At 44.2% G+C, this 24,026-nt stretch overlaps 1 protein-coding gene across 1 annotated transcript in view; it reads right to left on the reverse strand.

Annotated features, from left to right (window-relative positions):
- Positions 1–24,026, reverse strand: part of RSU1 (Ras suppressor protein 1) — a 183,552-nt gene that overhangs the window by 123,474 nt on the left and 36,052 nt on the right. Inside the window, exon 4 of the mRNA XM_084621244.1 lies at positions 615–735. Within this exon, the coding sequence (XP_084477370.1) occupies positions 615–735 (121 nt within the window). The remainder of the gene's footprint in view (positions 1–614; positions 736–24,026) is intronic.

Genomic DNA, 24,026 nt, shown 5'->3' on the forward strand with positions numbered 1-24,026 from the left:
CTATGAACGCTTATCCTTTTAGGCTTTCAACAGAAATCCTTGTTGTATTAAGCCACTCTTAACCGGAACCGCAATTCCTTCATTACTCAATGGATACAAATCCCAGTTTCTAACTACCCAGATGGAAATCCTAAATAAAACTCAAACAATCTTTCAGAAGACAATTAATCTATGCTAAAGCATGAAGCAGATCCTAGATCTTTTATCATATAGTGACCACAGAACTCTCAGATTTAATAAAGATAGCAGGTAAGGGAACAATTTTGCACATGCATGAAATAGTATGTAACAGATTTAAAACTGAATTTAATAAGTGGATCATTATGGATTGCTACTGACAAACTAGACATCAATGTAATGTGAAAGATCATACACAAGTGTCTCTTCCTCAAACTGTTTCAAATTAAATACACACACAACTGGTGTTTTTCTAAGACACTTAATTTTTGGTTCAACTACAATGAAACCGTAATTTCAGAGCTATCCCAAGTGCCATAAAAATTGATCTTATTTACAAAACATGAAAGCTTTAAGTGCAAGATTCAATTACTGTTAACCACTAACAGTTTTTGCATTTTTTTTTTGGTGGTCATTTTTGCTTTACTGCTACGCACCCAAGGTTCAGGTGTTTGAGCTTCTGAAGGCTGCTAATCTGCGTAGGCAGCTCCTCAATCTGGTTGTTGAAAAAGTTAAGCACTTCTAAATTCTTCAGATCTGCAATGTTTGGTGGCACAGCTGTAAGGAAAAAAGTGCATTGCAAAATTAAAGATTCTCAGAGCAACAGCTTACTTGGATTGTAAACCCTTAGGGAAGGAACCATCTTTTTGTTCTGTTTGTCTGCACCTAGCACAAAATGGTCCTAGTCCAGGACTGGGGGATCCTAGGTGCCACCACAACACAAATGAAATAATTTCTACCCCATAAGAAATGCTGATGGCCAGTAGGGCTCTATCTGATGTCCATTTTCAAAGCCATTGCTGGCAGCACTCTGTCCTCTTAAAAAATGCCATTAGCATTTTAAAATACTGAAACACCATTATTAAGGTGGGGGCAAAAACACCATGACAAAATACTTATCATTCTGCTTACAGAACAGTAAGGAACCATGCCTTCCATTCGGTTTGCACAGCACCAAGCACACAGACAAGGCTCTCAGACATAACCTAAACTTTTGGATGGTTACATTAATATACATCAGAAAAATAGATAGTTCAGCCATCCAGACCTAAATGACAGTTTTATTTAAAGTCTTCTCTAGTAAAACTGAAACAAAAATCCATTCTGAGTGATGGTCCATTTCAGCCTGCTGTTTAAATAATCTAATATCTGAGTAGGCGTCCATTTAACATTCAACTAAAATCACAACAATTTAAGTTCAGCCTTAAATGATGAACTGTTCAGCCAAGACAGTTTCTGATTCACCTCCCATGAGTAAAGCGCTATGATCAATACATACAAAAAAGGTTACATCAGATTAGCAACAGATCAATGCATGGTTATCTAGAAATATGAAAAACCAACCCAGCAGCACGATATGAATAAGCCTTTGCAGATAAAAGGTTAAAAAGATGTACAGATTTAAATCTCTTTTCCCACAAAGAGAAACTTAAGCATGCAGTTAAAGTTTACATTAGAGCTGGAGAAAAAATGACAAATCATTTGCACTGAAGCTTGCAACTGTACCCACACTATTCACCTTGGTGCATAATGTTAACTTTGACAACAGCAGGAAAAGTAGAGGGAAGGTTTAAGTAATTATGAGCTTAAAAGAAAATCATGGCCTCGTGAATTTGATGGAATGAGGCAATACGCCCCTGCCTTAAAATCGAGCCCACAATATTTACACAGTAGAACATTACAGTAGGTCATTTACTAGACTTTAAACACAGTTACAGTGTTCACAACAATGGAATCTCTAACAAATATCCTAATTGCTCTGCATAAATATTACTCACTGCTCATGGCTATGTTCATGGGAGGACACATTTAGCAAACTGAATAAAAGAAATTAAGACAAAACTGAATATTTTTTAAAAAATCTCACGTTGTCATATGTTCTACAATAGCTGTGTGCACACAACTGCTGGGGGAATTCTGCGCCACTGTGCATGTGCACAATTTATGTCCCCCACAGATTTCCTTGCTTCCCTGCAAAAAAATGACTTTGCTTCCCTGGCAGAAAGGGAAGCCACAAGAGCGGTCATACGACCCTTCCCAGCAGTATGTTTTGGGTGCCCAGGGCAGCCAGCAGAGAGGTAAATCACTGTGGGGCAGGGGAAAGGACTGGGGAAGACCTGGCTGGTGGCTCCTATAGAATCATAGAATATCAGGGTTGGAAGGGACCTCAGGAGGTCATCTAGTCCAACCCCCTGCTCAAAAGCAGGACCAATCCCCAATTAAATCATCCCAGCCAGGGCTTTGTCAAGCCTGACCTTAAAAACTTCTAAGGAAGGAGATTCCACCACCTCCCTAGGTAACGCATTCCAGTGTTTCACCACCCTCCTAGTGAAAAAGTTTTTCCTAATATCCAATCTAAACCTCCCCCACTGCAACTTGAGACCATTACTCCTTGTCCTGTCCTCTTCTACCACTGAGAATAGTCTAGAACCATCCTCTCTGGAACCACCTCTCAGGTAGTTGAAAGCAGCTATCAAATCCCTCCTCATTCTTCTCTTCCGCAGACTAAACAATCCCAGTTCCCTCAGCCTCTCCTCATAAGTCACGTGTTCCAGACCCCTAATCATTTTTGTTGCCCTTCGCTGGACTCTCTCCAATTTATCCACATCCTTCTTGTAGTGTGGGGCCCAAAACTGGACACAGTACTCCAGATGAGGCCTCACCAATGTCGAATAGAGGGGGACGATCACGTCCCTCGATCTGCTTGCTATGCCCCTACTTATACATCCCAAAATGCCATTGGCCTTCTTGGCAACAAGGGCACACTGCTGACTCTCATCCAGCTTCTCGTCCACTGTCACCCCTAGGTCCTTTTCCGCAGAACTGCTGCCTAGCCATTCGGTCCCTAGTCTGTAGCTGTGCATTGGGTTCTTCCATCTTAAGTGCAGGACCCTGCACTTATCCTTATTGAACCTCATCAGATTTCTTTTGGCCCAATTCTCCAATTTGTCTTGGTCCCTCTGTATCCTATCCCTGCCCTCCGGCGTATCTACCACTCCTCCCAGTTTAGTATCATCCGCAAATTTGCTGAGAGTGCAATCCACACCATCCTCCAGATCATTTAACACCTATCCTTGTGCTGGGCTCAGCTGCTAGTTCTGGCTGGGCTGGGGAGGACGGGATTTCCTCTTCCCCTGCATGGCATCCGGGGTTGGGTCAGACCCATCCCCAGATTTCTCCCCCAGCTGAAGGAAGCTCTGCAAACTTCTCCCTCCACCCCCTCTTCCCACTTCCTGCGCCCATCACTCCTCAGCTTCAGGGGGAGGGATCCCCCATCTGCCCAACCCCCGTACTTGCAGACCCCGCCCCATCTAGACCCTCCCAATGAGCCTCACCCTCATCCCAGACTCAGAACCTCTTCCCCATGAGCCCCATTCCCCCTTCACCTGGACCACCCTAATGAGCCACCCGGACCCAGATCCCCACCCCACTGAGCCCCAACCAGCTGCACCTGGATCCCCACCCCACTAAGCCCCCCACAACCAGACCTTCCTGCCAAGCTCTGTGCCCCACCACACCCAGAACCCCACCCCCTGAGCCCCAACCATCTGGACCCCCCTTCAGAGTCCCATTACTGTTGCACCCAGAACACCCCCCCACACACAAGCCCCTGTGCATCCAGATCTCCCCCTGCACCCGGATCCCCCCCGAGCTTCCCGCACTCAGATTGCCCCAGACAGACCCATCTCAACTCACACCTGGATCCCCCCACACTAAACCCCTCCACTCTTGGATCCTGCCTTGTTGAGCCTGTCTGCCCACACCTGGTGCAGCTGGCACCAAGGGGCAGGCCCGGTCCTTGTGCTCTGTCAAGGCTGGGTTCAGCCACACCACTGAGTCTGTCCCGGGGGGGGGGGGGGGGGGATGGGAAGAGAGGAAGAGCTGCAAAGTCTTCTCCCACCTCTCTGCAGCCATGCTCCCCAATGCCATGGTGGAGTCTCCACATTTATTGACAAATTTGAAGAATTTTAAAATGTGTGCAGAATTTTTAAATGTTTTGGCACAGAGTGCCCTCAGGAGTAGCGTGCATACGCGTGCATGCACACACACACACCCCTTACCCCAGCTGTTGACATCAATGGGAATTATGCGTGTGTTTAAGTACAACAGGTATTTGCCTGTCTATACTTTGAAAGCATATGACAATTTTCCACATAACAGATTACTTAAATTTTTAGATATTTTATACTACAGGTGTTTTAAGCCTCAGAATATTGCACCAGAGGCATTATCATAGTTAATATCTCTTGCCATCACAGATTTACATGTAGTAAGTTATGATAGGTTGGCAAGTACATTGCTTTTGGTAATCAGCGGTATTAATGCTTAAAGATTGAAACCATTGTTTTCTAGTACTTCTGCTTCCCAATTTAGCCACAAATCAAGAGTAATGCAGACAGAATGCAACCCCCTGCACCGCTGATGCAATTAAATCTTGGTCTGAAAGTACTGACCGTTTTGACAGGATGAGAGATTATTTCACTCTCCTAGATAAATCAGTCCAATTTAACACCACAAATTATGCTAAAGGTGATACAGGGCTAGTTATATGGACACAGAAACAGTATTGCCACACAGGATACTAAGCTTCTTACAGCCACTGGAGCTGTATGACATCAATTCTATTCTACAAACTAGTTATCACTGAAAAGGTATCACTGATGTAACCACCCAATGCTTCCAAAGAATCTATTTTCCAAAATTCCCTAAAGCATGTTAATTTTTTTTTTTTTTTTTTTTTTTAAAATACCAGTTACCTACCTTTCTGTAACTGTTGTTCTTGGAGATGTGTTCCATACATCCATTCCACAAAAGGTGCGCATGCACCTTGTGCATAGTTGGAGATTTTTCCCTCAGCCATACCCATCGGGCCAGCATGAGCAACTCTGATGCCTCACACCACTGCATGCAGGTACACAGGGCCACACTGCTCCCAGCCACCCTCAGTTCCTTTATATTGGAAAGGCTCCAATATGGAAGGGAAGGAAGAGGGGTTGCGGAATGGGTATGTGTTGCACATGTTCAAAACCAAGAGTTTATCAAACTTTCTGTAACTGTCTTTTCTTAGAGTGATTGCACATGTCCATTCCACAGCAGGTGACAGGAGGGAGGAGGGATAGCTCAGTGGTTTGAGCATTGGCCTGCTAATCCCAGGGTTGAGAGTTCAATCCTTGAGGGGGCCATTTAGGGATCTGGGGCAACTATGGGGGATTGGTCCTGCTTTGACCAGGGGGTTGGACTAGATGACCTCCTGAGGTCCCTTCCAACCCTGATATTCTATGATTCTATGACACAAGCAGTGTGAACTGGAAGTAGGTTCGGAATCTACTTGAACAGGGATTGTAGGACCACCCGCCCAAATCTGGCACTGTCTCTAGATTGATAAGAGAAAGCATAGTGAGAGGCAAACGTATGGACTAATGACCAGGTTGCTGTCTAGCAACCATTCAGTACAGGTAGACGAGCCAGAAAGGCAGCGGAAGTTAGCTGTGACCTGGCAACTTTCTTTGAAGGGGCAATATCAGCCAAGTCAGCTGCATAAACAAACACAGCTGAAAATCCAGGAAGAGATCCTCTGGGTGGCCCTCTACTCCGTCTGAAACCACAATAAGGAGCCGAGACGAAGACCTGAAAGACCTAGTCCAATCCAGGTAATGAACCAAAGCTCTGCTAACATGAGGTTTTTGAAAGAAAGTCAGTAAATATATTACTTGATTAATATGAGAATCAGAAACCACTTTAGACAGGATTTTGGGTGAGAGTGAAAGAAAACCCTGTCCCTAAAGAAAATTGTATAGGGAGTCTCTGATACTAAATCTTGCAGTTCCCCAACTCTCCTGAGCAAGGTTACAGCAACCAAGAAAACCACCTTCACACACAGGTGCAACAGAGAACAAATCATTAGTATCTCCAAGGGGGAGACGGAGGGCAGGAGACACATCAACTTTGCTAGAACTAAAATTTAAACTCCAATGTGGAACCAAGCTGTGAACCTGCTGTAATCTGAGCAAACCTTTTGGACATCTGATGGACACAGGGTTTGAAAAACTGATTATCCACAGGAAGTTGGAAAGCAAAAATAACTGCCAGATGGACTCGTATGGAACATCAGCTAAACTTTGTTTCACAAACAAAAGAAAGTCCAAGATAAGGCAAATCAGAGCTTGAGCTGGGGGCATGCCTCTTTGTACTGACCGAAACGGAGAATCTCCCCCATTTAACAAGGTACATAGACTTAGCTGAAGGCTTCCTACTATTTAGCAGAACTTCCTGTACCCCCTTAGAGCAAACTCCTTCCGAAGTTGTCAGCCATGAAACATCCACACTGTCAGCTGGAAGGCTGAAGCTTGTGATGAAGCAAGCTGCGATAGTCGGTGAGATCACATCCATATCCCTCAAGACTGGCATTGGAGGTCTGACAGATAGGGCTAGTGGAGTCAAAACCTAATGCTGAAGGGGCCACACTGGGGTTATTAGAATAAGGTGAGCAGAATCTTGCTTGACTTTGGACAAGACTCAGCTGGAGTGGAAGTAGAGGGAAGGCATACAGCAGGCCTTTGGACCAGGGTAGGAAGAAAGCATCTATCAGTCAATCTGGGCTGTGACCCGCTCAGGAACAAAAAGATGACTTTTTTGTTTGCTCTTATTTCAAACAGGTCCACTTGGGATGTTATCACACTGCTAAAAACAAAAAACAACACACACAACAGACCTGGACACATCAAGGCAGAGAGACCTGCAAACAACCTACTCAGGAGGCCTGCAAGAGCGTTTTGAACTCCCAGAAGGCAAGCAGCTCTCAGGCTGATAGAACTGGTCATGCAGAAATTCCAAAGTAGCATTACCTCGTGGCTACACCTTGTCAAATGCTCCCCCCTTATTTGTTCATATAGAACACTGCTGCTGTGTTGTCTGTGAGCACCAACAAATTGTAGGACCACCCACCTAAATCTGGCATTGTCTCTAAATAGATGAGAGATAGCACCAACAAATTCCGCCACTTGATATGTCGAAGGAATACCACACAAGCTAAATGGATAGCCCAAAGCTCCCTGATATTTATATTGTAGCCTGATCCTTTTAATGCTTAATAATTATACAGATTACCAACTGATATTAATTAATGAGCTAGGGATAACAGGGTTTTCATCCCAGAATCAGGCTCCACAGAATTAAAACTGACAAGTTCAATATCTTGTAGGGAACCGCGGGGTGTAAAGACACTCACATTGAGGACAAAGCAAAGCCTTGGCTATTTTTATTAAAACTATCAGTAAAGACAGGAAAGCTTCAAACCTCATAACCAGATAGCAGTAACACAATATTAGGGATATCTTTGGTGTCATTCCCTGCATATGCTTATATACTCACATCCTCCCTTGGGAACCTATGGTGAGAGACACAAGTCTCGGGAATTCCAAGTGACTCCAATGCTCCAGGTTCCCCAATGCCTAAAGATTGGTGGTAGATCACAATGAAGAGCTGAAAGGTCAACAATAGAAAGCTAGCCCCCACTACATGGTGGCTTAGCCTATTATAGGGCTTGGCACTATCATGAATATTCATTCCGCTGCCCAGCCTTCAGTGTCCAAATTGAACGTCCTCACCCTCATAATACTGGGGAGCACTTACCCTATAGGTTAACAATGAATTAAATGTTATTAAAATATCACATCTCACCTATTGCTCAAGCAAGTTTGTGGTTAGACATCTGCCAACGATTCTATCCTAAAATATCAGTTAAGTGTTCCTATGGTTGGCTGGTACCATTATGTTCAACTCCCTTTACTGAGCAAGCTATTCCCAATTCCCCCAAATTTGGGGTAACTGTTGGGCCATTTTATCTATGCCAAGAATCATAGGCCTACTATACTTATGCAAACTTGCTTCAGCTAATGTCTTACAGCAGGGGTGGCCAACCTGAGCCTGAGAAGGAGCCTGAGAAGGAACCAGAATTTACCAATGTACATTGCCAAAGAGCCACAGTAATAAATCAGCAGCCCCACCATCAGCTCTCCCATCCCGTTCCCAGCACCTCCTATCCACCGGCAGACCCGCTGATCAGCGCTTCCCCCTCCCTCTCCACACCTCCTGATCAGGTGTTTCATGGAGTGCAGAAGGCTCGGGGGCCGGGGGGAAGGAGTGAGGGCACTGCAGGCTCAGGAGAGGGGGTAGGAAGGGGTGGAGCAGTGAGCACCCCCTGGCACACTGGAAAGTTGGAACCTGTAGCTCCAGCCCCAGAGTCGGTGCCTATACAAGGAGCCACATATTGGACTTCTGAAGAGCTGCATGTGGCTCCGGAGCCACAGGTTGGCCACCCCCGTCTTACAAGATACAGGCCTGCAGGTTTCTCGTTACTGCTGAGTAAAATAAAAAGGCTAAGCTAGCCGTAAGAGCTACAATATGGAGACAAAAGGTCTGAGTCTGAAGGGGACTTAAGTGAGCTCCCCAACCTAGATGTGCATCTGACTGGAGTTGCTGAGGGGGAAAAGAACTCCCTTGCAAAGATTTGCAGTTCTACTCACCAGTTCAGGGAGGACAAGACCAGAGCAGTTACTTGAATCACTATGCCCACAGGATGATTGGGCAGTAATTACAACCAACCCTGGAGTTCTGAGGTGTAGCCTGGCATGCTGCACCATGTAGGTGCATGACACCATGTGTCCTAGAAGTCTGAGGCAATTCTGAACCATAGTGAAAGCGTTTGCTATTAGATTTAGAGGAATGACCTGCATTGTTTGGCCTTTGTTGAGTCCAGGGCTGCATCAATGAATTCTATTTTATGCTGATGCCTATTCAAAGATGTCTCTGTATTGATTAGGAGCCCCAGTGCATCAAAAATGAATAGTTGTTACACTGGATAGCATTTGAGACCTGGACCAGCCAGCTGTCCAAGTGGGGGGAACACGTGGACTTCCAACCTTTACAAGAATGCTGCTACCGCAGCCATGCATTTTGCAAATAGGAGAGAAGGTGCTGACAGGCTGAAAGGTAGTACTGCAAACTGGTATTGGGATCCATTGACCGAGAATCTGAGAAACTTTCTGTGATTCTGATGAATTGCCACATGAAAATAAGTGTCCTTTAAGTTGAGAGCAGCATACCAGTCCCTGGGATCTAAGGAACGGATAACACATGCTACGTAAATTGAAGGGAATGACCCAGTTCCACTGTGCTTAAAACCGACAGATCCGTGGTGATGTGGGTCCAAGCAATTAGGAAGTGGGATAGGCAGTTGGCAAAAACTGGGATGGAGATAGATGGCACTCTGGTAGACCGTTCTAGACCAGAACATCAAAATGACTGTTCAGAGAACCCATTTTGCCTGCAGGAACTGGGAGCTGCAGCAGAAGAGGGGGGAGGATGCCTCTTGTAACTTCTGCTTCTCTTTTTGAGCAGATCCTGGGTATGCAGCAAGAAGGGCTGAAACCACTGGGACAGCTGTGGGCAGAATGGTTTTCTTTTTGTCACCAGTGTATAAATCCCCTTAAGGGTCACTCTTGAATCTTTCAAGGTATGAAGCCTCATCTGTTTTAATAGAAGAGAGCAAGGGTTCTTCAACTAGGAGGTCTTGAATGGTTTGTTGCACCACAGGGGGAGACCTGACACCTGCAGCCAAGATGAATGCTGCATAATGATGGCGGAAGCCATAATTCAAGCTGGAGTGTCTGCCGCATCCATGCTTGTTTGCAATGCTATTTTGGCAACTGATTTGCCCTCCTCCACCATAGCAGTGACTTGTGCTTTGTCTCATCAGGGAGCTTGTCTTCGAACTTCAGGATATTACCCCACAGGGTGAAATTGTATCGACCCAGCAAACACTGCTGCTTCATAAGATATAAACCTCCTGTGGAATAAAGCTTTCTATAGAAATGTTTAGCCTTTTTGCTTCTTTTCCTTTCCGTCTAGAGGCCTGGTGTCCCTTTCTCTTTTCTGTCAGCAGCAAAGACTACCAGAGAGCCTGGAGGAGGGTTGTTATAGAAGTGCTCAAATCCCTGCAAAGGGACATATTTTCCTCCCACTGATAAAGGAGTGGAGAGCAGGGAAGATGGGGTTTGCCATAAAAACCTGACAGGTTTCAGGAGAGCCTCATTAATAGGGAGAGCTACCCTAGAGGGTCCTGCAGAGTCCCTGCATCCAGATCCTCTACAGGAGAGTCCCAAGCACGTGGTTCCCCTGCACAGTACTGGTCCCACTGGAGGGAAGACTGACCTTGCTGCAGATGCTTCCAGCACCTAGCCAATGTAGAAGGGCAGGAAAGAACAGGAGAGGCTCTAAAATGTGGAGGGGAGCCCCAAGGCATCCAAAATGGCCACTGACATGGAGGCAGGACCCAGATAGATACAGGCCATTGGTCAGAGTGTGGAGGCTGTGGCTGGTATCAGAGAGGCCGGCACCCCACTGGGGCATACTCGGGTCAAAACGCATATGATCCAACCTTGGAGTCTACTGAGGAGTCCACTTCCTCACACCACGGTGGAACTGACCCCGTTGGCAATGGGAGGTCTGACTCAGAGTCTGGAGATGGGGCTACCAGCAAGATCACTACTGGGTTCTCCATAGATAGAATCCTATGGAGAGGAGCAGCAAATTTAGAAGCCACCAGTAGCAAACACTGCTCTGGGGCTGGAGCTGGGACCATAGAAGCATGCGCTTCCAATCCCAGTACCAGAAGAGATTCCTGAATACTAGAGGAAGCCAGCACCAACAGGTTAAGCAACACTCTGGCTGCCTTGAAAACTCTGGGTATAGACAGCACTGGAAAGGACTCTTGAGTCTGTGGTATCTAAAGGTGCACCAATCACTTAGGGATTGGTGTCAGACCTTCCAGGGTTCTGGAATCAGCAATCCTTCCTGGTTTCCGGACTGCGTCTGCCTCTTTTTGAGCGCTCTGGTCTCTGCTTGGTATTTTTCAAAGGCTGCAGTACTGTGTCTTGGGGAGACTTATCTTGTCTCTTCTTAGGTACCGTGATGAGAATCTGCCTCTGGATTCTGTCAGAACAGTGGGAGCACTCCAAACCAACTCACATGTGCCAATATCCATTCTTAGATGGAAGGTTCTGATGACAGGCAAAGCGCAGACTCCATGAGCAGGTACTTGAGTCTGGCAGCCCTGTCCTTTTTCAATCTGGGTTTGAAACCTCTACAAATGTGGCATTTACCACTCATATGTGCCTCTCCTGGATACTTAAGGCAGCTGCAGTAAGAGTCACTCACTGGCATAATTTTGTTACGTGAGCAACAAGCCTTGAAGCCAGGAGAATAAGGCATTAGTCTGGTACCATCCTTGCTACCCACCTGAGACCCCTAATCTATAAAATTATCCTAAATTTAATCCTATATCTACATATGTACAAACACACTGCTAGACTAAACTCCAGCTTGATAGGATGTCCTGAACCGAGGCCTGGAACCCCCAGACAGCAGACGCATCCTGGTCTCCACCCAGTGGGCTGAGAAGCTATTAGGACTATAGCCCTAGCCAAGGCACCACCCACAGGAGCTCTGACTGGAGGATTGCCTGGCTCCACTAATTGGTCCAACATGCTATTTAAGCCAGGAAGCAGCACAGGAAATTTGTCCGAGCAACAAGCTGGTTTCCTGCTGTGGCTGCATTGCACCCTGCTTATGCCTGCTTCCTGAACCCAACCCTGTTCCCGATTCCTGCTCCTGCCTCACCTCTGCCTTCACTCCTGTTTCCAGGATCCTCCTGCTAAGTGCTCGATCCTTGACTCGCCTCCAATCCTCAGTGACCAGTCCTGGCTACAACCCCGGCCTCCGACTTCTGACCCTGACTCAGGTTTGACCCTTGGCTCTGGCATCTGACCTCAGCTCTGACCCTCAACTTTGATTCCTGATTCTGAGTCTGGCTTGACCCTTGGCTCTGGTAACTGGCAGTTCACTGTGATGCTGACCCTGGGCTTCATTCCCAAACCTGGATGCCTGCTCCGCCCACAAGACCGGATTCCTGCTCTGACTACTACACCAGACCACCTACATCTCAGTCCACAACACTCTACGGGTACTATATACACGCTACAAGAGGAAAGACTTGCCGACAAAAAGATCAGAGCTCCAACAACCGTCACTGGCAGTAGAAAAACTGGGAAGAGGGATCAGGAACAGCACAGCCATTTATACCTGCATGCAGTAGCACAAGGCTCACACTGCCCTGACAGGTGCTGCTGAGGGAAAAATCTCCAAGAACTGCACATGACACACACGCATCTATTGTGGAATGGAAATGTCCAATCACTCGAAGGAGAACTAACCGTGCATATATCTTAGCCTCCTGAGTTAGTAAGTTTGTTGCTGACCATTTGTATTATTGTGTGCAGAGTATTTCTTAAAGTCTCCTGTAAATGGCATAACGGACAAACAGACAATACCCACCAACATAGCTCACAGCACAATCAGATGAAATGTATTTAATGAATCACTATATAAGCCAGTCTATCATTATGGAGTGGCACTAGGGAGCACCAACTTCCCAACTCACTCAACCTCTCCAGCCAGACCTCTCAGCAGGGCCACAGGGAGCCTCAGGGGAACAGGGAATTCTAAAGAAAAGCTCCCTTTGCAGCCCCTATGCAGCTCTACACATCCCACTGAAGGACGGTATAGACACCCTCACAGAGGCCTGTCAGACTCCAAAGAGCAAGCACACAAGGAAATAAGGTGCTGATGCTCTTTTGGAAAAGAGCATTAGGATTTAATCCTTGAGCAAGACGACATGTAGTTTGCTGAAGCCCTCAATTCAGATGCACGTATGTACCATTTCTGAAGGGGCAAATGGATCTCTTCCTTGCAAAACTTCTGCCCAAGTGACTTAAAATCTAGAAGCAATGATTTTACTGAGACCATTTAAGAGCACCAGCTGAAGAATTTCACAATTTAACACAGTTAAAATCTTTATTCCAAAGAGTAGAAAGAAAATAAAATAAACCACAAACTCACAGCTGGCCTTGTCTCAGGCTTGTGGGGCTCAGACTGTGGGGTTATAAAACTGCAGTGTAGATATTCAGGCTCAAGCCTGGGCTCTGGCACCCTGCAAGGGGGAAGGGTCACAGATCCCAAGCCCACACAAGTCCAAATGTCTCCCCTGAAATTTTACAGTCCCTACCCAACTCAGCTTGCACAGATCAGCCACAGGGTTGTTTTTTTTTTATTGCAGTGTAGATATAAGCTGAGCTTCTGAGATATTAGGATATCTACAGCCTACTGATTTCACATTGAGATCATTTTTATTTTCCAACATTTTACTTTCCTCACATGCCATTCTGAAAGCTTGTATGGATAAGTACATGGGGAACAAAAGAAATGTATCCTACCAACTGATTCAGCTGACATGCTATTTCTATGGCAGCTGGCACAACAGCTCAAAAGACTTTGGGGGTTAAGCCCATGCCTAGCCTAATTTGGAGAGAGAAAACTCTCCTGCAATGACCAGCATTACGCAGCTTCGACTGCTCCCAAAGACTCCCAAGAAATAAATATGAAGGCATATCCCCTTTGGCGGACATGCAAGTAGCCACATGGTTTTAACTGCTCAGTACCCAAACTGACCTCACTCCATGAGAGCAGAAGTGGCTTAGAACAGGGATTTACAAGCTATGGTCCATGGATCAATAGCAGTCTGAAGAGAGGTGGCTGGTCAGATTGTACTGACTAGTCCACCATTCTGGAACAGGAGGAATCTACCTTTTATGAATTTTACCGTTTCTGTGAAGGCCACACACATTCGTGGGCACAACAACAAATTACCATCCTCTGAAAACAGAATGGTGGGACAAGGAATTGTCCACACAAGCAAGCCATAAGAGGTTCTTTGTAACATGAGCTAAAATCCCTCCTTCTAGCCAAGACTTAAGATGTTGCACAGACCTTCAAAGACACTTTGTCCAGCTAATAATGTTGGCTTTGAAGTTCAACAAAGGCCACTTGAAGAATAAGACCCAAAGGGCTTGCTCCTGTTCCCAATATAGTCAATGACAACTTTATAGGAGCATGCTTTGTCATGTTTTCAAGCACAGCGTATTTTAGTATCATAGAACAGTCAGTCTTCCAAGATTTAAGATGCATTTTTGGGGTTGGCAGACACTATTGCTAAACTTATGAGTTTATTTGGGAAAGTGATTTTTCTGGGGTTCCGATATGGCTTCTCCACACAGACATTGCATAATCTCTTCTAATGAAATGATATAGCCTATCGGCTCTCAAACGGTGGCCTGCACAGAGATCGCCTGTCACATGGGACTAGCTGCTCATTTCCAACTGCTTCTGGAGGTGTTCAACCTCCAAAATACAATGAGGAAGAGACCACAGAAGGAACCTGTATAAGTGCCTCTATTAGGAAACTACTACTGAAGGGAAATAAATTAAACCTCTGTCTTAGAGATCAAGAGCTAGCATCACTACAACTTAAGATGTCCCACTGTAGGCTAAGGTGGTGGCTGCAAGAGCCACTAACAGGAGAGGAGTCAGGAGCTGCCACTGAGATCAGAGCCCCAAGCAGGTAAGGACTGCCCAGGAGAGATGGAGAAGTAGAAAAATGGGGAACAAGAGAACATGTGTCTGGATAGCATGTGCAGAGATTGAGGTGAACACTATTCTCAGATGCCTTTATTTTTCAGTAATCCCAACTCTGATAGTGGGCTCGCTTCAGTGGATATCTATTGTTTTATATGATGATCGTGGCGGTACTGCAGCACTTGACTTACGGGAGTGAAAAAATCCATATGATCTCTGTATATCATGTATCTGTTCCTGTTGACATTTACTCAAGTGCTTCACTTAAACTTTTGAGGAATCCAAACCAACTACAGAGGACTTCCTCACATGTTTAAAATTAAGCTTGACCAAGTGTTTGCAAGACTGGGGCTTTAATTAGGTTCTCACATTGACAAGTCTCATTCTTCTACACATATAAAATATTTTAATGTTTATACAAGTTACAGAAGTTTCAAACAAATCTTTTTTATACTCACTAAGGATGAAAGCTGTTCTTACTACAATACCCATGTCAAAACATCTTACATTTGTTAAACTAAAAATACGGATTTTTTTCCAGAGAGAGCTTAGACTAAAATCAATACCCATCTTTAAGGCAGTCTGTACAGTTGAAGGGATTTAGTAAATATATAAGCCTCTCAACAAGAAAAATCCTTCTCGTTATGTAAACTAAGAACAAGATAAGCATTCCTGATAAAAATTTATTTATCCCAGGTTAAAGTACAAAATATTGCCCTTTTGCTGCATGAAAAAGTACTATATAAAACATCCATCTATTCATAAAACAGTGCATGGCTAATCTGATTATTTAGGTGTCAGCACATGTGGAACTGATTCAAATTCTTCCCATTGGCTTCAAAGAACTTTGAATCAGGCCATAAGTGAATTAAGAATTTTAAGTATATAAAACTAAGATTAGTCTTTTCACTGCCACATTCATAGTTTTTAGAATCTTTACATGCAAAGAAGGGTCATTAGTTTTTTCATAGTGACTCAGTTAACTGATTATCCATGTTCTCAAACAAAAAACTAACTAATTATGTGGTACTTAAGAACTTGAAGTTCAGTAGTACTCCAAACCTTTTAAGATTGAGAGTATTTTTCCATAAGAGCTATGAGGATTATTTTTTCTGACAACAAATAGCACTAAGATTTATAAGGTTATACATCAGTTTCTCATTAAATTGCTTTACTTATACATTGCTAAATACAATTTAAAAGACAGCTCAATAGGAGACTTTTGAAACCACTTATTCCCATCTCTTCTACAGTAATTAAACTCATGGGTCACACAATTAAGGGGCTTGATCCTGCAAAACCATTGCCAGTCCCTTAGCTTCAGTGGAACTACTCATGTAAGTAAAGATTCACAGCATCGGTCCTGAAGAGTTCACCACTTTGAGATCTCAAGTTCTAAACAACTGAAAATTAATTCTGTGCACCCTGTATAACAGCATTTGAAGAGCTGGAATTTTGTTTGCTTCATTGAACAAGGTTACTTCTCAGTTACTGAGAGAGAAAATCTACTTCACAGAAATGAGAGGGGAATTAGCAAAGGGAGAACGCAGTTTTATTCTTAAAATATTCATTGAGCACTGACATGCTTGGTGCATTACAGAAGAGGAAGAAAGTCCCTGTCCCAAGAAGTTTGCCAACTAACATACAATACAAATGCAGATTCCACTATGTAATTTATACCCCCCAAAAAGGATTAATTGTATTGAACAAATTAAAACAAGATACTTCCTGATTCCCTAATCTTCAGCTCTTTACAGAAACCATCTGAACTGTTTATACAATTTTCCACAGAAACACTGCAGTTTCCAGAATGCTTTTAGGAACATATTTTCTAAATTATCCTATAGTTCAATGATGTGCTACTGTGCTAAAAAAAGCAATATATCAATAAGTTTTAATTTAGCAGCTGGGGTCCGAGAAGTGCTGAGAACATAGGAAAGGCATGTAAGAGCATGGGGATAACGTGCCATCTAGTGAAGGGCAGAAGAAAGGACAAAAACATACTGGGCTCTCAGAAGAATGCTTAAAAAGTTGTTAGAGTTTTAAGAGAATAGCTGTGTACTAGGGACACTGCAAAAAGAAATTAGTGTGAAAAGTACATTGCCTAACAGCAAGTGGTTGTGGCAGCTGTGTGTTTTTGTTGACAAGATTATACAACTTTTGGGGGGGGGGGGGAGAATTGCTGTTTTATTCTCTTCTAAGTTATTCTGAAAAATAACATTTAAGTTACTGGAGAAATAAAGGTGTTTCTGCTCTATTCCCCAACTGCTTCTATAGTGCAGGGTAGAAATATTTCCACCTTTGTGCTTGAAAATGCATTAGATGTTTTGTGAAAATTACTCATTTCAACTGAAGCGATTTACCAGCTTACTTATACGCAACAAGGAAACCTACATTACAAATGTACCACACACACAAAAGTCTTCTCATTCCAATCAGCACCATGCCTTTACATTTCAGTAGCATGGGATGGGACTAGAGTGTGTGGGGAAGGTCCCACAGGAGTCATCTTATTTAAGGAATCATGGAATCCTGTTAAATTGGGATTTATTAAGACTCCACCAGAAGCAACTAATTTAGCTCACATCACTAACCACTAGTACTACCAAACTACATATTGTTTAACTGATACCTGTTAGATCTCAAAAATAGTTTAAACATGACCTTTTAGGAGACAATGTTTCATGTGACTGCACAGTAAACTGACAAATGGTCTTGAAAAAAAAAAAGCTATAAATCAACCCTCCTTGTTATAAATACATTTACACTGAATTCCAATGTTTCATGCCACTACTTATTTAGCATATTTCCCCCATATTTTAATTTTTTATATGCCATATACAAAACCTTTAGCACAAGGCATGACAAATAGTCCATAGAAGAGGGAATAAATAGAGACTCAGGAGTGCCAGGGCCCGAGTAAATGGCGAAGGTCATTCCTCGCAAGTCAAGGTCATTTGCATTTCAGCTACTACATCCACATCTAAAAAGGAAGCTACATATTTGTTATGCTTTCAGGCAGCATTTGGTTACTGTAGAATTTTGAACCTTGGAATATGAAGAAAGCAAAACTATGAGACACCAGAATACATGGTTCATAATATTTAGTTTGTTTTTCTGCATACATTTCTTGTAATTTTCCATTACTTATGATCAGGGCTATAACCTTTGTGAAGAATCTGTTGTACTCGTTTTGCACTACAGTTTGGTTTACCTGTAGACTGTAAAAGGAACAGCTCACACCTTTTCCATTTAGCACAATTTGACATAGTTTGCCATGGTTACAGAACAGAGCCAGAATGTCCCCTCAGCACCCACACACAAAGGGAATTAAGCTTCCAACCCCACATATCACAGGCTCTCCTAGTATGGCCTGTGCCTCAAACTAGTTCTTCTTACCTCCATGGCAGTACAGTTTTTCATAAGACATACTGCCAGTGGCTCCCAGCATACTGCTGACACCACCCCTGTTTAGGGGGTGGAGAAGGCTTTTCACTACATTAGGCAGATATTCTACATGGGCATGGGAAACCATGCTATGGAGAGTGATCCTCCTACAACCACTCACTCACTACCTGTGATTAGGAAGACACAGGTTATTGTGTAATTATACTTTATAGGGTATCCTGAACTTCCAGTACTGAGAAAGGACATCGTTGGAGACACAATACAGACAAAATGGATCAATGGAACTAATCTGATATGGCCTTTCCTGTTATCCACCCTCACAGAGCCTCACTATTGCAGTGTGCTCTCAAAGGGGTAACCATAGTCAATGAAGAGTGAAGGGAGAAAATAGCACAAGTCGGTATATTTCTCCACACATACGCCATCTCTGCAATTCAGCTCCTCCTTTTGTAGAAAAGTCAAGGCACCGATCCAGCCCATAGTTAATATTTTTTTTTAAACAAGTTGTGAGTGGGATTCTCACGTACCTCTACAATTATTTACATGAAATGAATTTTAAAAGGCTCAATCCTAGAACACTTTACTCATACAGAACTCCCACTGATTTTGAAGTGGGAAACTCAAAGTAGTCTGTACTTGACAATATTAGGATTTTCAATAGTTTACTTTTTCTATAACCTGGACATACACATGGAGATGGAGAGAAATAGTTTTGTTTATTGTAAATGTATTTATCATACTATACGCCGATTCTAAATAGCTGCCTGTGAAACTACACACATTCATCTTTAGGTGTACTTGAATACAGAATCAGGAAAATATTTAGATTTTATACTGACTTACAAAAAAAGAAGGATTGAACTAATGTGTCTGAAGTTTTAATTTTTAGAAACGGCACCTGCAACAAGAATATCAAACTAAATTTTTCTGAAAAGTCAAAGTATAATAGTAAATATATAGGAAATATCATCATATACCTCTTTCCCAGTGATGTAGAATCAGCTTAGGTTCCATACCATGTGCATGAAAATTTACTGACGTATTTTGTGTCTAATTTATACACGTAAAAACTTGGGTAATTTCATATCCTTGGAACCCAATACTCTTTCACATGTGTGCCATTCATCTGTTTCTTTCTACAAGCTCCTGCTTCATGTCAAAATAAATAAATAAAAGTGAAAGTTCTACCATCTGTACCACATCACAAGGTCAAGTTTTTCTTCTAGTGCAATGAACACAAAAGCCAATATGGTATTTAACCTGCAATTTTCAAGAAAACAGACATCACACACTTAAAGTTTACCATATGCATTTAGTCACTACCCCCACAAAGCGTCCCACTGCACACTGCATTAATAAAAACACAGTTCCTTTGTTGGAGCCTTGTGTCACAAATACAACTGTATTCGCCAATGTTTATAAATTATATTGTGGTGCCACCCCAAAGGACCAAACTGGACAGATGTCCCACAGTGCTAGGTACATGCTGGCAAAGTCCTTGCCCACTTTTAGAATTGGCCTCAATTTTTGCCATCAGTGTAGCAGCAATGGAGCCAACCCTTAGTACCATTAGGCAAGGACAGGAAATTGTCACCAGGGAAACTTCATTGAAAGATCCACTGAAAGACACCAAAGAAATGTCCACAGAGGTTAAGCTTGGGGAGAAGAATGTCACGGAAGACTAGCACAACAAAATACTGAGAAGGCAGGAACGATCGCGTCAAACACAACAGGAACAAGAGAGACCTTGACAAGAGCAGTCTCAAAGGAGTGGAGCAGGCAGAAGGGAGCCAAGATTAAATTTGAGTGCATCTCAAGAAAGTAGTTGTGAATGGCACATTTTATTAGTTCAGAAGTGGGCAGCAGCAGGAAAGGCAAGTGGGGTCAAGGGATGGCTTTCCTAGTATCGAGGCCAGAGAGCTTGCTTGTACTATGAAAGGAAGGAACCAGAGGTGAGAGAGAAATTGAAGGAAGACTAGGAAGAAAGTGAAAGTGATTAAGGGATCTTAGTATTCAGGAGGAATCAAGGAGACAGGTGAAGGGATTACAGACAGCATACAAGACAGAAGACTTTTCAATGGTGACAAGGGAAGAGGAGGGGATTATAAGACAAACGCAGAAAGACCGTAGTGGAGGGACTCAGCAAGAGAGTCGGAGAGCAGATAAAAAGGAAAGAAGGCAACAGAGAAGTTTCAGATGACTAGTCACTGAAGACTCAAGTGCAGGAGCAGGTCATGATGCAACAGGTTAATTGCAACAGGGTGGCTTGCCCTCTGGGCTAGAGCACCCAGGGCCAAGCCAATCCTGATTACATCATGAGCCCCACATGAGGGGAAACAAGAAGTTTCCTATAAAGACCAGAAGGTGGCTGCAATGGGGGGGTGGGGGGAGGAGCTTAGGAGTGTGTAATGAAACTGCAGGGCTGCAAAGAGGCTCCTGAAAGGAAGACCATGAGAACAGGGGAATTACTCAAACTAGGAAGGGCAGGGAGCAGCCTGCTAAGGCAGGAAGGACTCTGTCCAGAGGAGGGAAGTTTGCACTGTACCCAGCTCAAGACTGGAGGGAAGACCTGTGGGTTTAGTTTTGAACTTAAAGTGAATAACACAGACCCCAAGGAGGGCTGTTGTGATTGGACTAGAAAAATCCTTTGTGGATTTTATTTGGGAAACCAAGGTGAGGTCACCAGGGGATGAGGTGAGGCCGTCACTCATCTACAGCAGTGGTTTTCAAGCTGTGGTCTACAGATTATGTCTAAGATTTCCAAGCAATCAGCATGTCCATTTGTCTGAGGGTCCACAGGCAAATATTCTGTAACAAATTCCTACTGCCCACACAGTTTGCTTCTCTTTCAAGAGAGAACTGAAGAAATAGGTATCTCAACAGTGACCTCTAATGGCAAATAAGACAACTATTAAAAGCAGCACTTCTATTTAAAGGGAAGAAAGATTCAGAGATTCCAGAAGAAAACAGAAATAGCACAAAATAGAAAAGCAAACTGGGACAGTTGCAGTATTATTGAGGTATCAACTGGATTTACCTTTAAACAGGCTCTAGAAGAAAGGCAGAAACTTCAAGTAGATTGGGTCCAAAATTTGACACAAAATAGCTACTTATAATAAGCTGATAACTAATACATCTGTTAGCGTGCAGGTAACTTAACTGTGACTTACCCTATATCCCTAAAATAGAAGATCTTCCTCATGTGAAAAACATATGTTCAATACCATGAAAGACAGCTTGCATGTATTGAAGAGATACTGTCCACTTCACCTGTTTAACTTCATTACTACTAACTGAGAAGACACTTAACACTCAAACCTGTTTTAAACGTGGATTTTTCCCCAATTATGGAACTTTGAGGTTTGGGGCTAATTAACGATTACAGGGTTCTGGAAACCTTTGACCATACTTTCCCTCCAACTGCACTGATGAAGTGCTTTTGATTAATTAAAATCACTTATGCCTTAAGAAACAGGAATGTTAACAATTAATAAAGAATTCTATATAGTCCAGTGGTTTTCAAACTTTTTTCCTGGCGACCCAGTTGAAGAAAATTGTTGATGCCCGCGACCCAACGGAGCTGGGGATGAGGGATTTGGGCTGTGGGAGGGGCTGGGGCAGAGGGTTGGGTGCAGGCATGAGGGCTGTGGGGTGGGGCCAGAAATGAGGGGTTCAGGGTGTGGGAGGGGGCTCTGGATGAGGCAAAGGGTTGGGGTGCAGGCTGTAGGGTGGAGCCAGGAATGGGGGGTTCAGAGTGTGGGAGGGCACTCTGGGCTGGGGCACAGGAGGGGGTCAGGGCTCTGGGCTGGAGCTCAGTGTTGGGGCAGGAGGTTGGGGTGCAGGAGGGGGCTAAGGGTGCAGGCTCTGGGGTAGGATCAGGGATGGGGGCTTGGGGTGCAGGAAGGGGTTCTGGGGGGCTCAGGGCTGGGGCGGCTCCCGGTCAGTGGCACAGTGAGGGTGCTAAGGCATGTTTTCTTAGCACTGCAGACTACACTGCGCCCCAGAAGCGGCCGGCAGCATGTCTGGCTCCTAGGCGGAGGTATGCAAGTGGCTCTGCACAGCTCTCGCCCACAGGCACTGCCCCCCGCAGTGCACATTGGCCAGGAGTAGAGCTGGTATTAGGGGCAGGGGCAGTGCACGGAGCCCCACTGCCCCCCCAAACCTAGGAGCCAGACCTACTGTTGGCTACTTCTGGGGTGCAGCACAGTGTCAGAACTGGTAGGGACTAGCCTGCCTTAGCCGGACAGCACCTCCAATGGGACTTTTAACGGGGCCCGTTGGCAGTGCTGACAAGAACGGACGCGACCCACTGCCTTGTATTCCACGACCCAATACTGGGTTGTGACCCACAGTTTGAAAACCAGTAGTATAGTCCACAGTTCTCCTTTATCAATGACCAGATTCTGATTGACCCTCTCCCTCCAAACACTGGAGCTCCAGGGCTGCACTCCCTTACACTTGGTAGCAATAGTCCCCAGAACCTGGTTATTCTCCACTGCAAAACAGAGCACCGGGCACTAACCATGCCCTCACCTTTCTGACATACAACCAACACAGGGGCTATAAAAGGAGATGGCACAGAGCCATTCTGCCAGCTCTGTGCCACTCAAAGAACACCTTTATGCCAGAAGAAAAGGAGTACTTGTGGCACCTTAGAGACTAACCAATTTATTTGAGCATGAGCTTTCGTGAGCTACAGCTCACTTCATCGGATGCATACCGTGGAAACTGCAGCAGACTTATATATATATATATATACACACACACACACACACACACACACTATATATATAAAATCTGCTGCAGTTTCCACAGTATGCATCCGATGAAGTGAGCTGTAGCTCACGAAAGCTCATGCTCTAATAAATTGGTTAGTCTCTAAGGTGCCACAAGTACTCCTTTTCTTTTTGCGAATACAGACTAACACGGCTGTTACTCTGAAACCTGTCTTTATGCCAGAAGTATTCTGCAGGTGCTAGGTTCCACCTAGATTAAAAGCCCCTTTATGATGTCCAATGGCATAAAGGGGCCACAATACATCTTTGTATCTGACCCACTGACTACAGTTGAGGCCCAGAAAAGGTACCCCATTTGCCAGTCTACCGTGATGCAGCTGTTTTAGGCCCCCGTCTTTTGAAGCTCTTCCCTCAAAAATAAGGTAACTAGTAACCCAAATAAAATAAATTAGAGCTACCTAACCCCGCGTCCTCCCTGTAAATCACCTCTGATGACTACTCCTTTTCCCATTTCCTCCTGAAGCCTAGCATTTAAAAGTCTATAAGCCCAAAGCAGCTCACAATATTTCCTCTCTCCATCCAGTTTACCTCCTGGATATCCCAAATTTCATTCATTCTTCCACAGGTCACGACCGTGCTGTCTCAGAGCTGCTGTGGAGGTGTGAATTTAGGTTAAATTTCCAATCTCTTCAACTATAATCCTGCTTTGATCAGAAACTCCTAGAGGCAAATATTCAAGCTTTCCTTTGGAACCAACCTCCACTGCCCTACAGAAGCTTCAGGCTGTTCTAGGCTGCTGGGCACTTAATGGGGCAGACTGCATTGCAAGCATGGAGCACGCATGTGGTACATCCGCCCTACACGATCAATTTAGGTGGGAGAGCACTGACTGAACTGCTGCTAACACTGGTCTCTTCCAAGTAGGTTTTAGAGATACTACGACGACACTTGTGATCTTTACAGAGTTACCCAAGTTTTGACTCTTCATTTACAGGATTACTAGATGGAAAAACACATTTAATTAAGGGTATGTCTGCACTATGAAATTAAGTCGAATTTACAGAAGTCGATTTTTTGGGAAGCGATTTTATACAGTCGATTGTGTGTGCCCCACTAAGCGCATTAAGTCGGTGGAATGCGTCCACAGTACCATGGCTAGCATCCACCCATGGAGCA

This window comes from Lepidochelys olivacea (genome assembly GCF_965140295.1).
Source record: "Lepidochelys olivacea isolate rLepOli2 genome assembly, chromosome: 2".
Lineage (NCBI taxonomy): Eukaryota > Metazoa > Chordata > Testudines > Cheloniidae > Lepidochelys > Lepidochelys olivacea.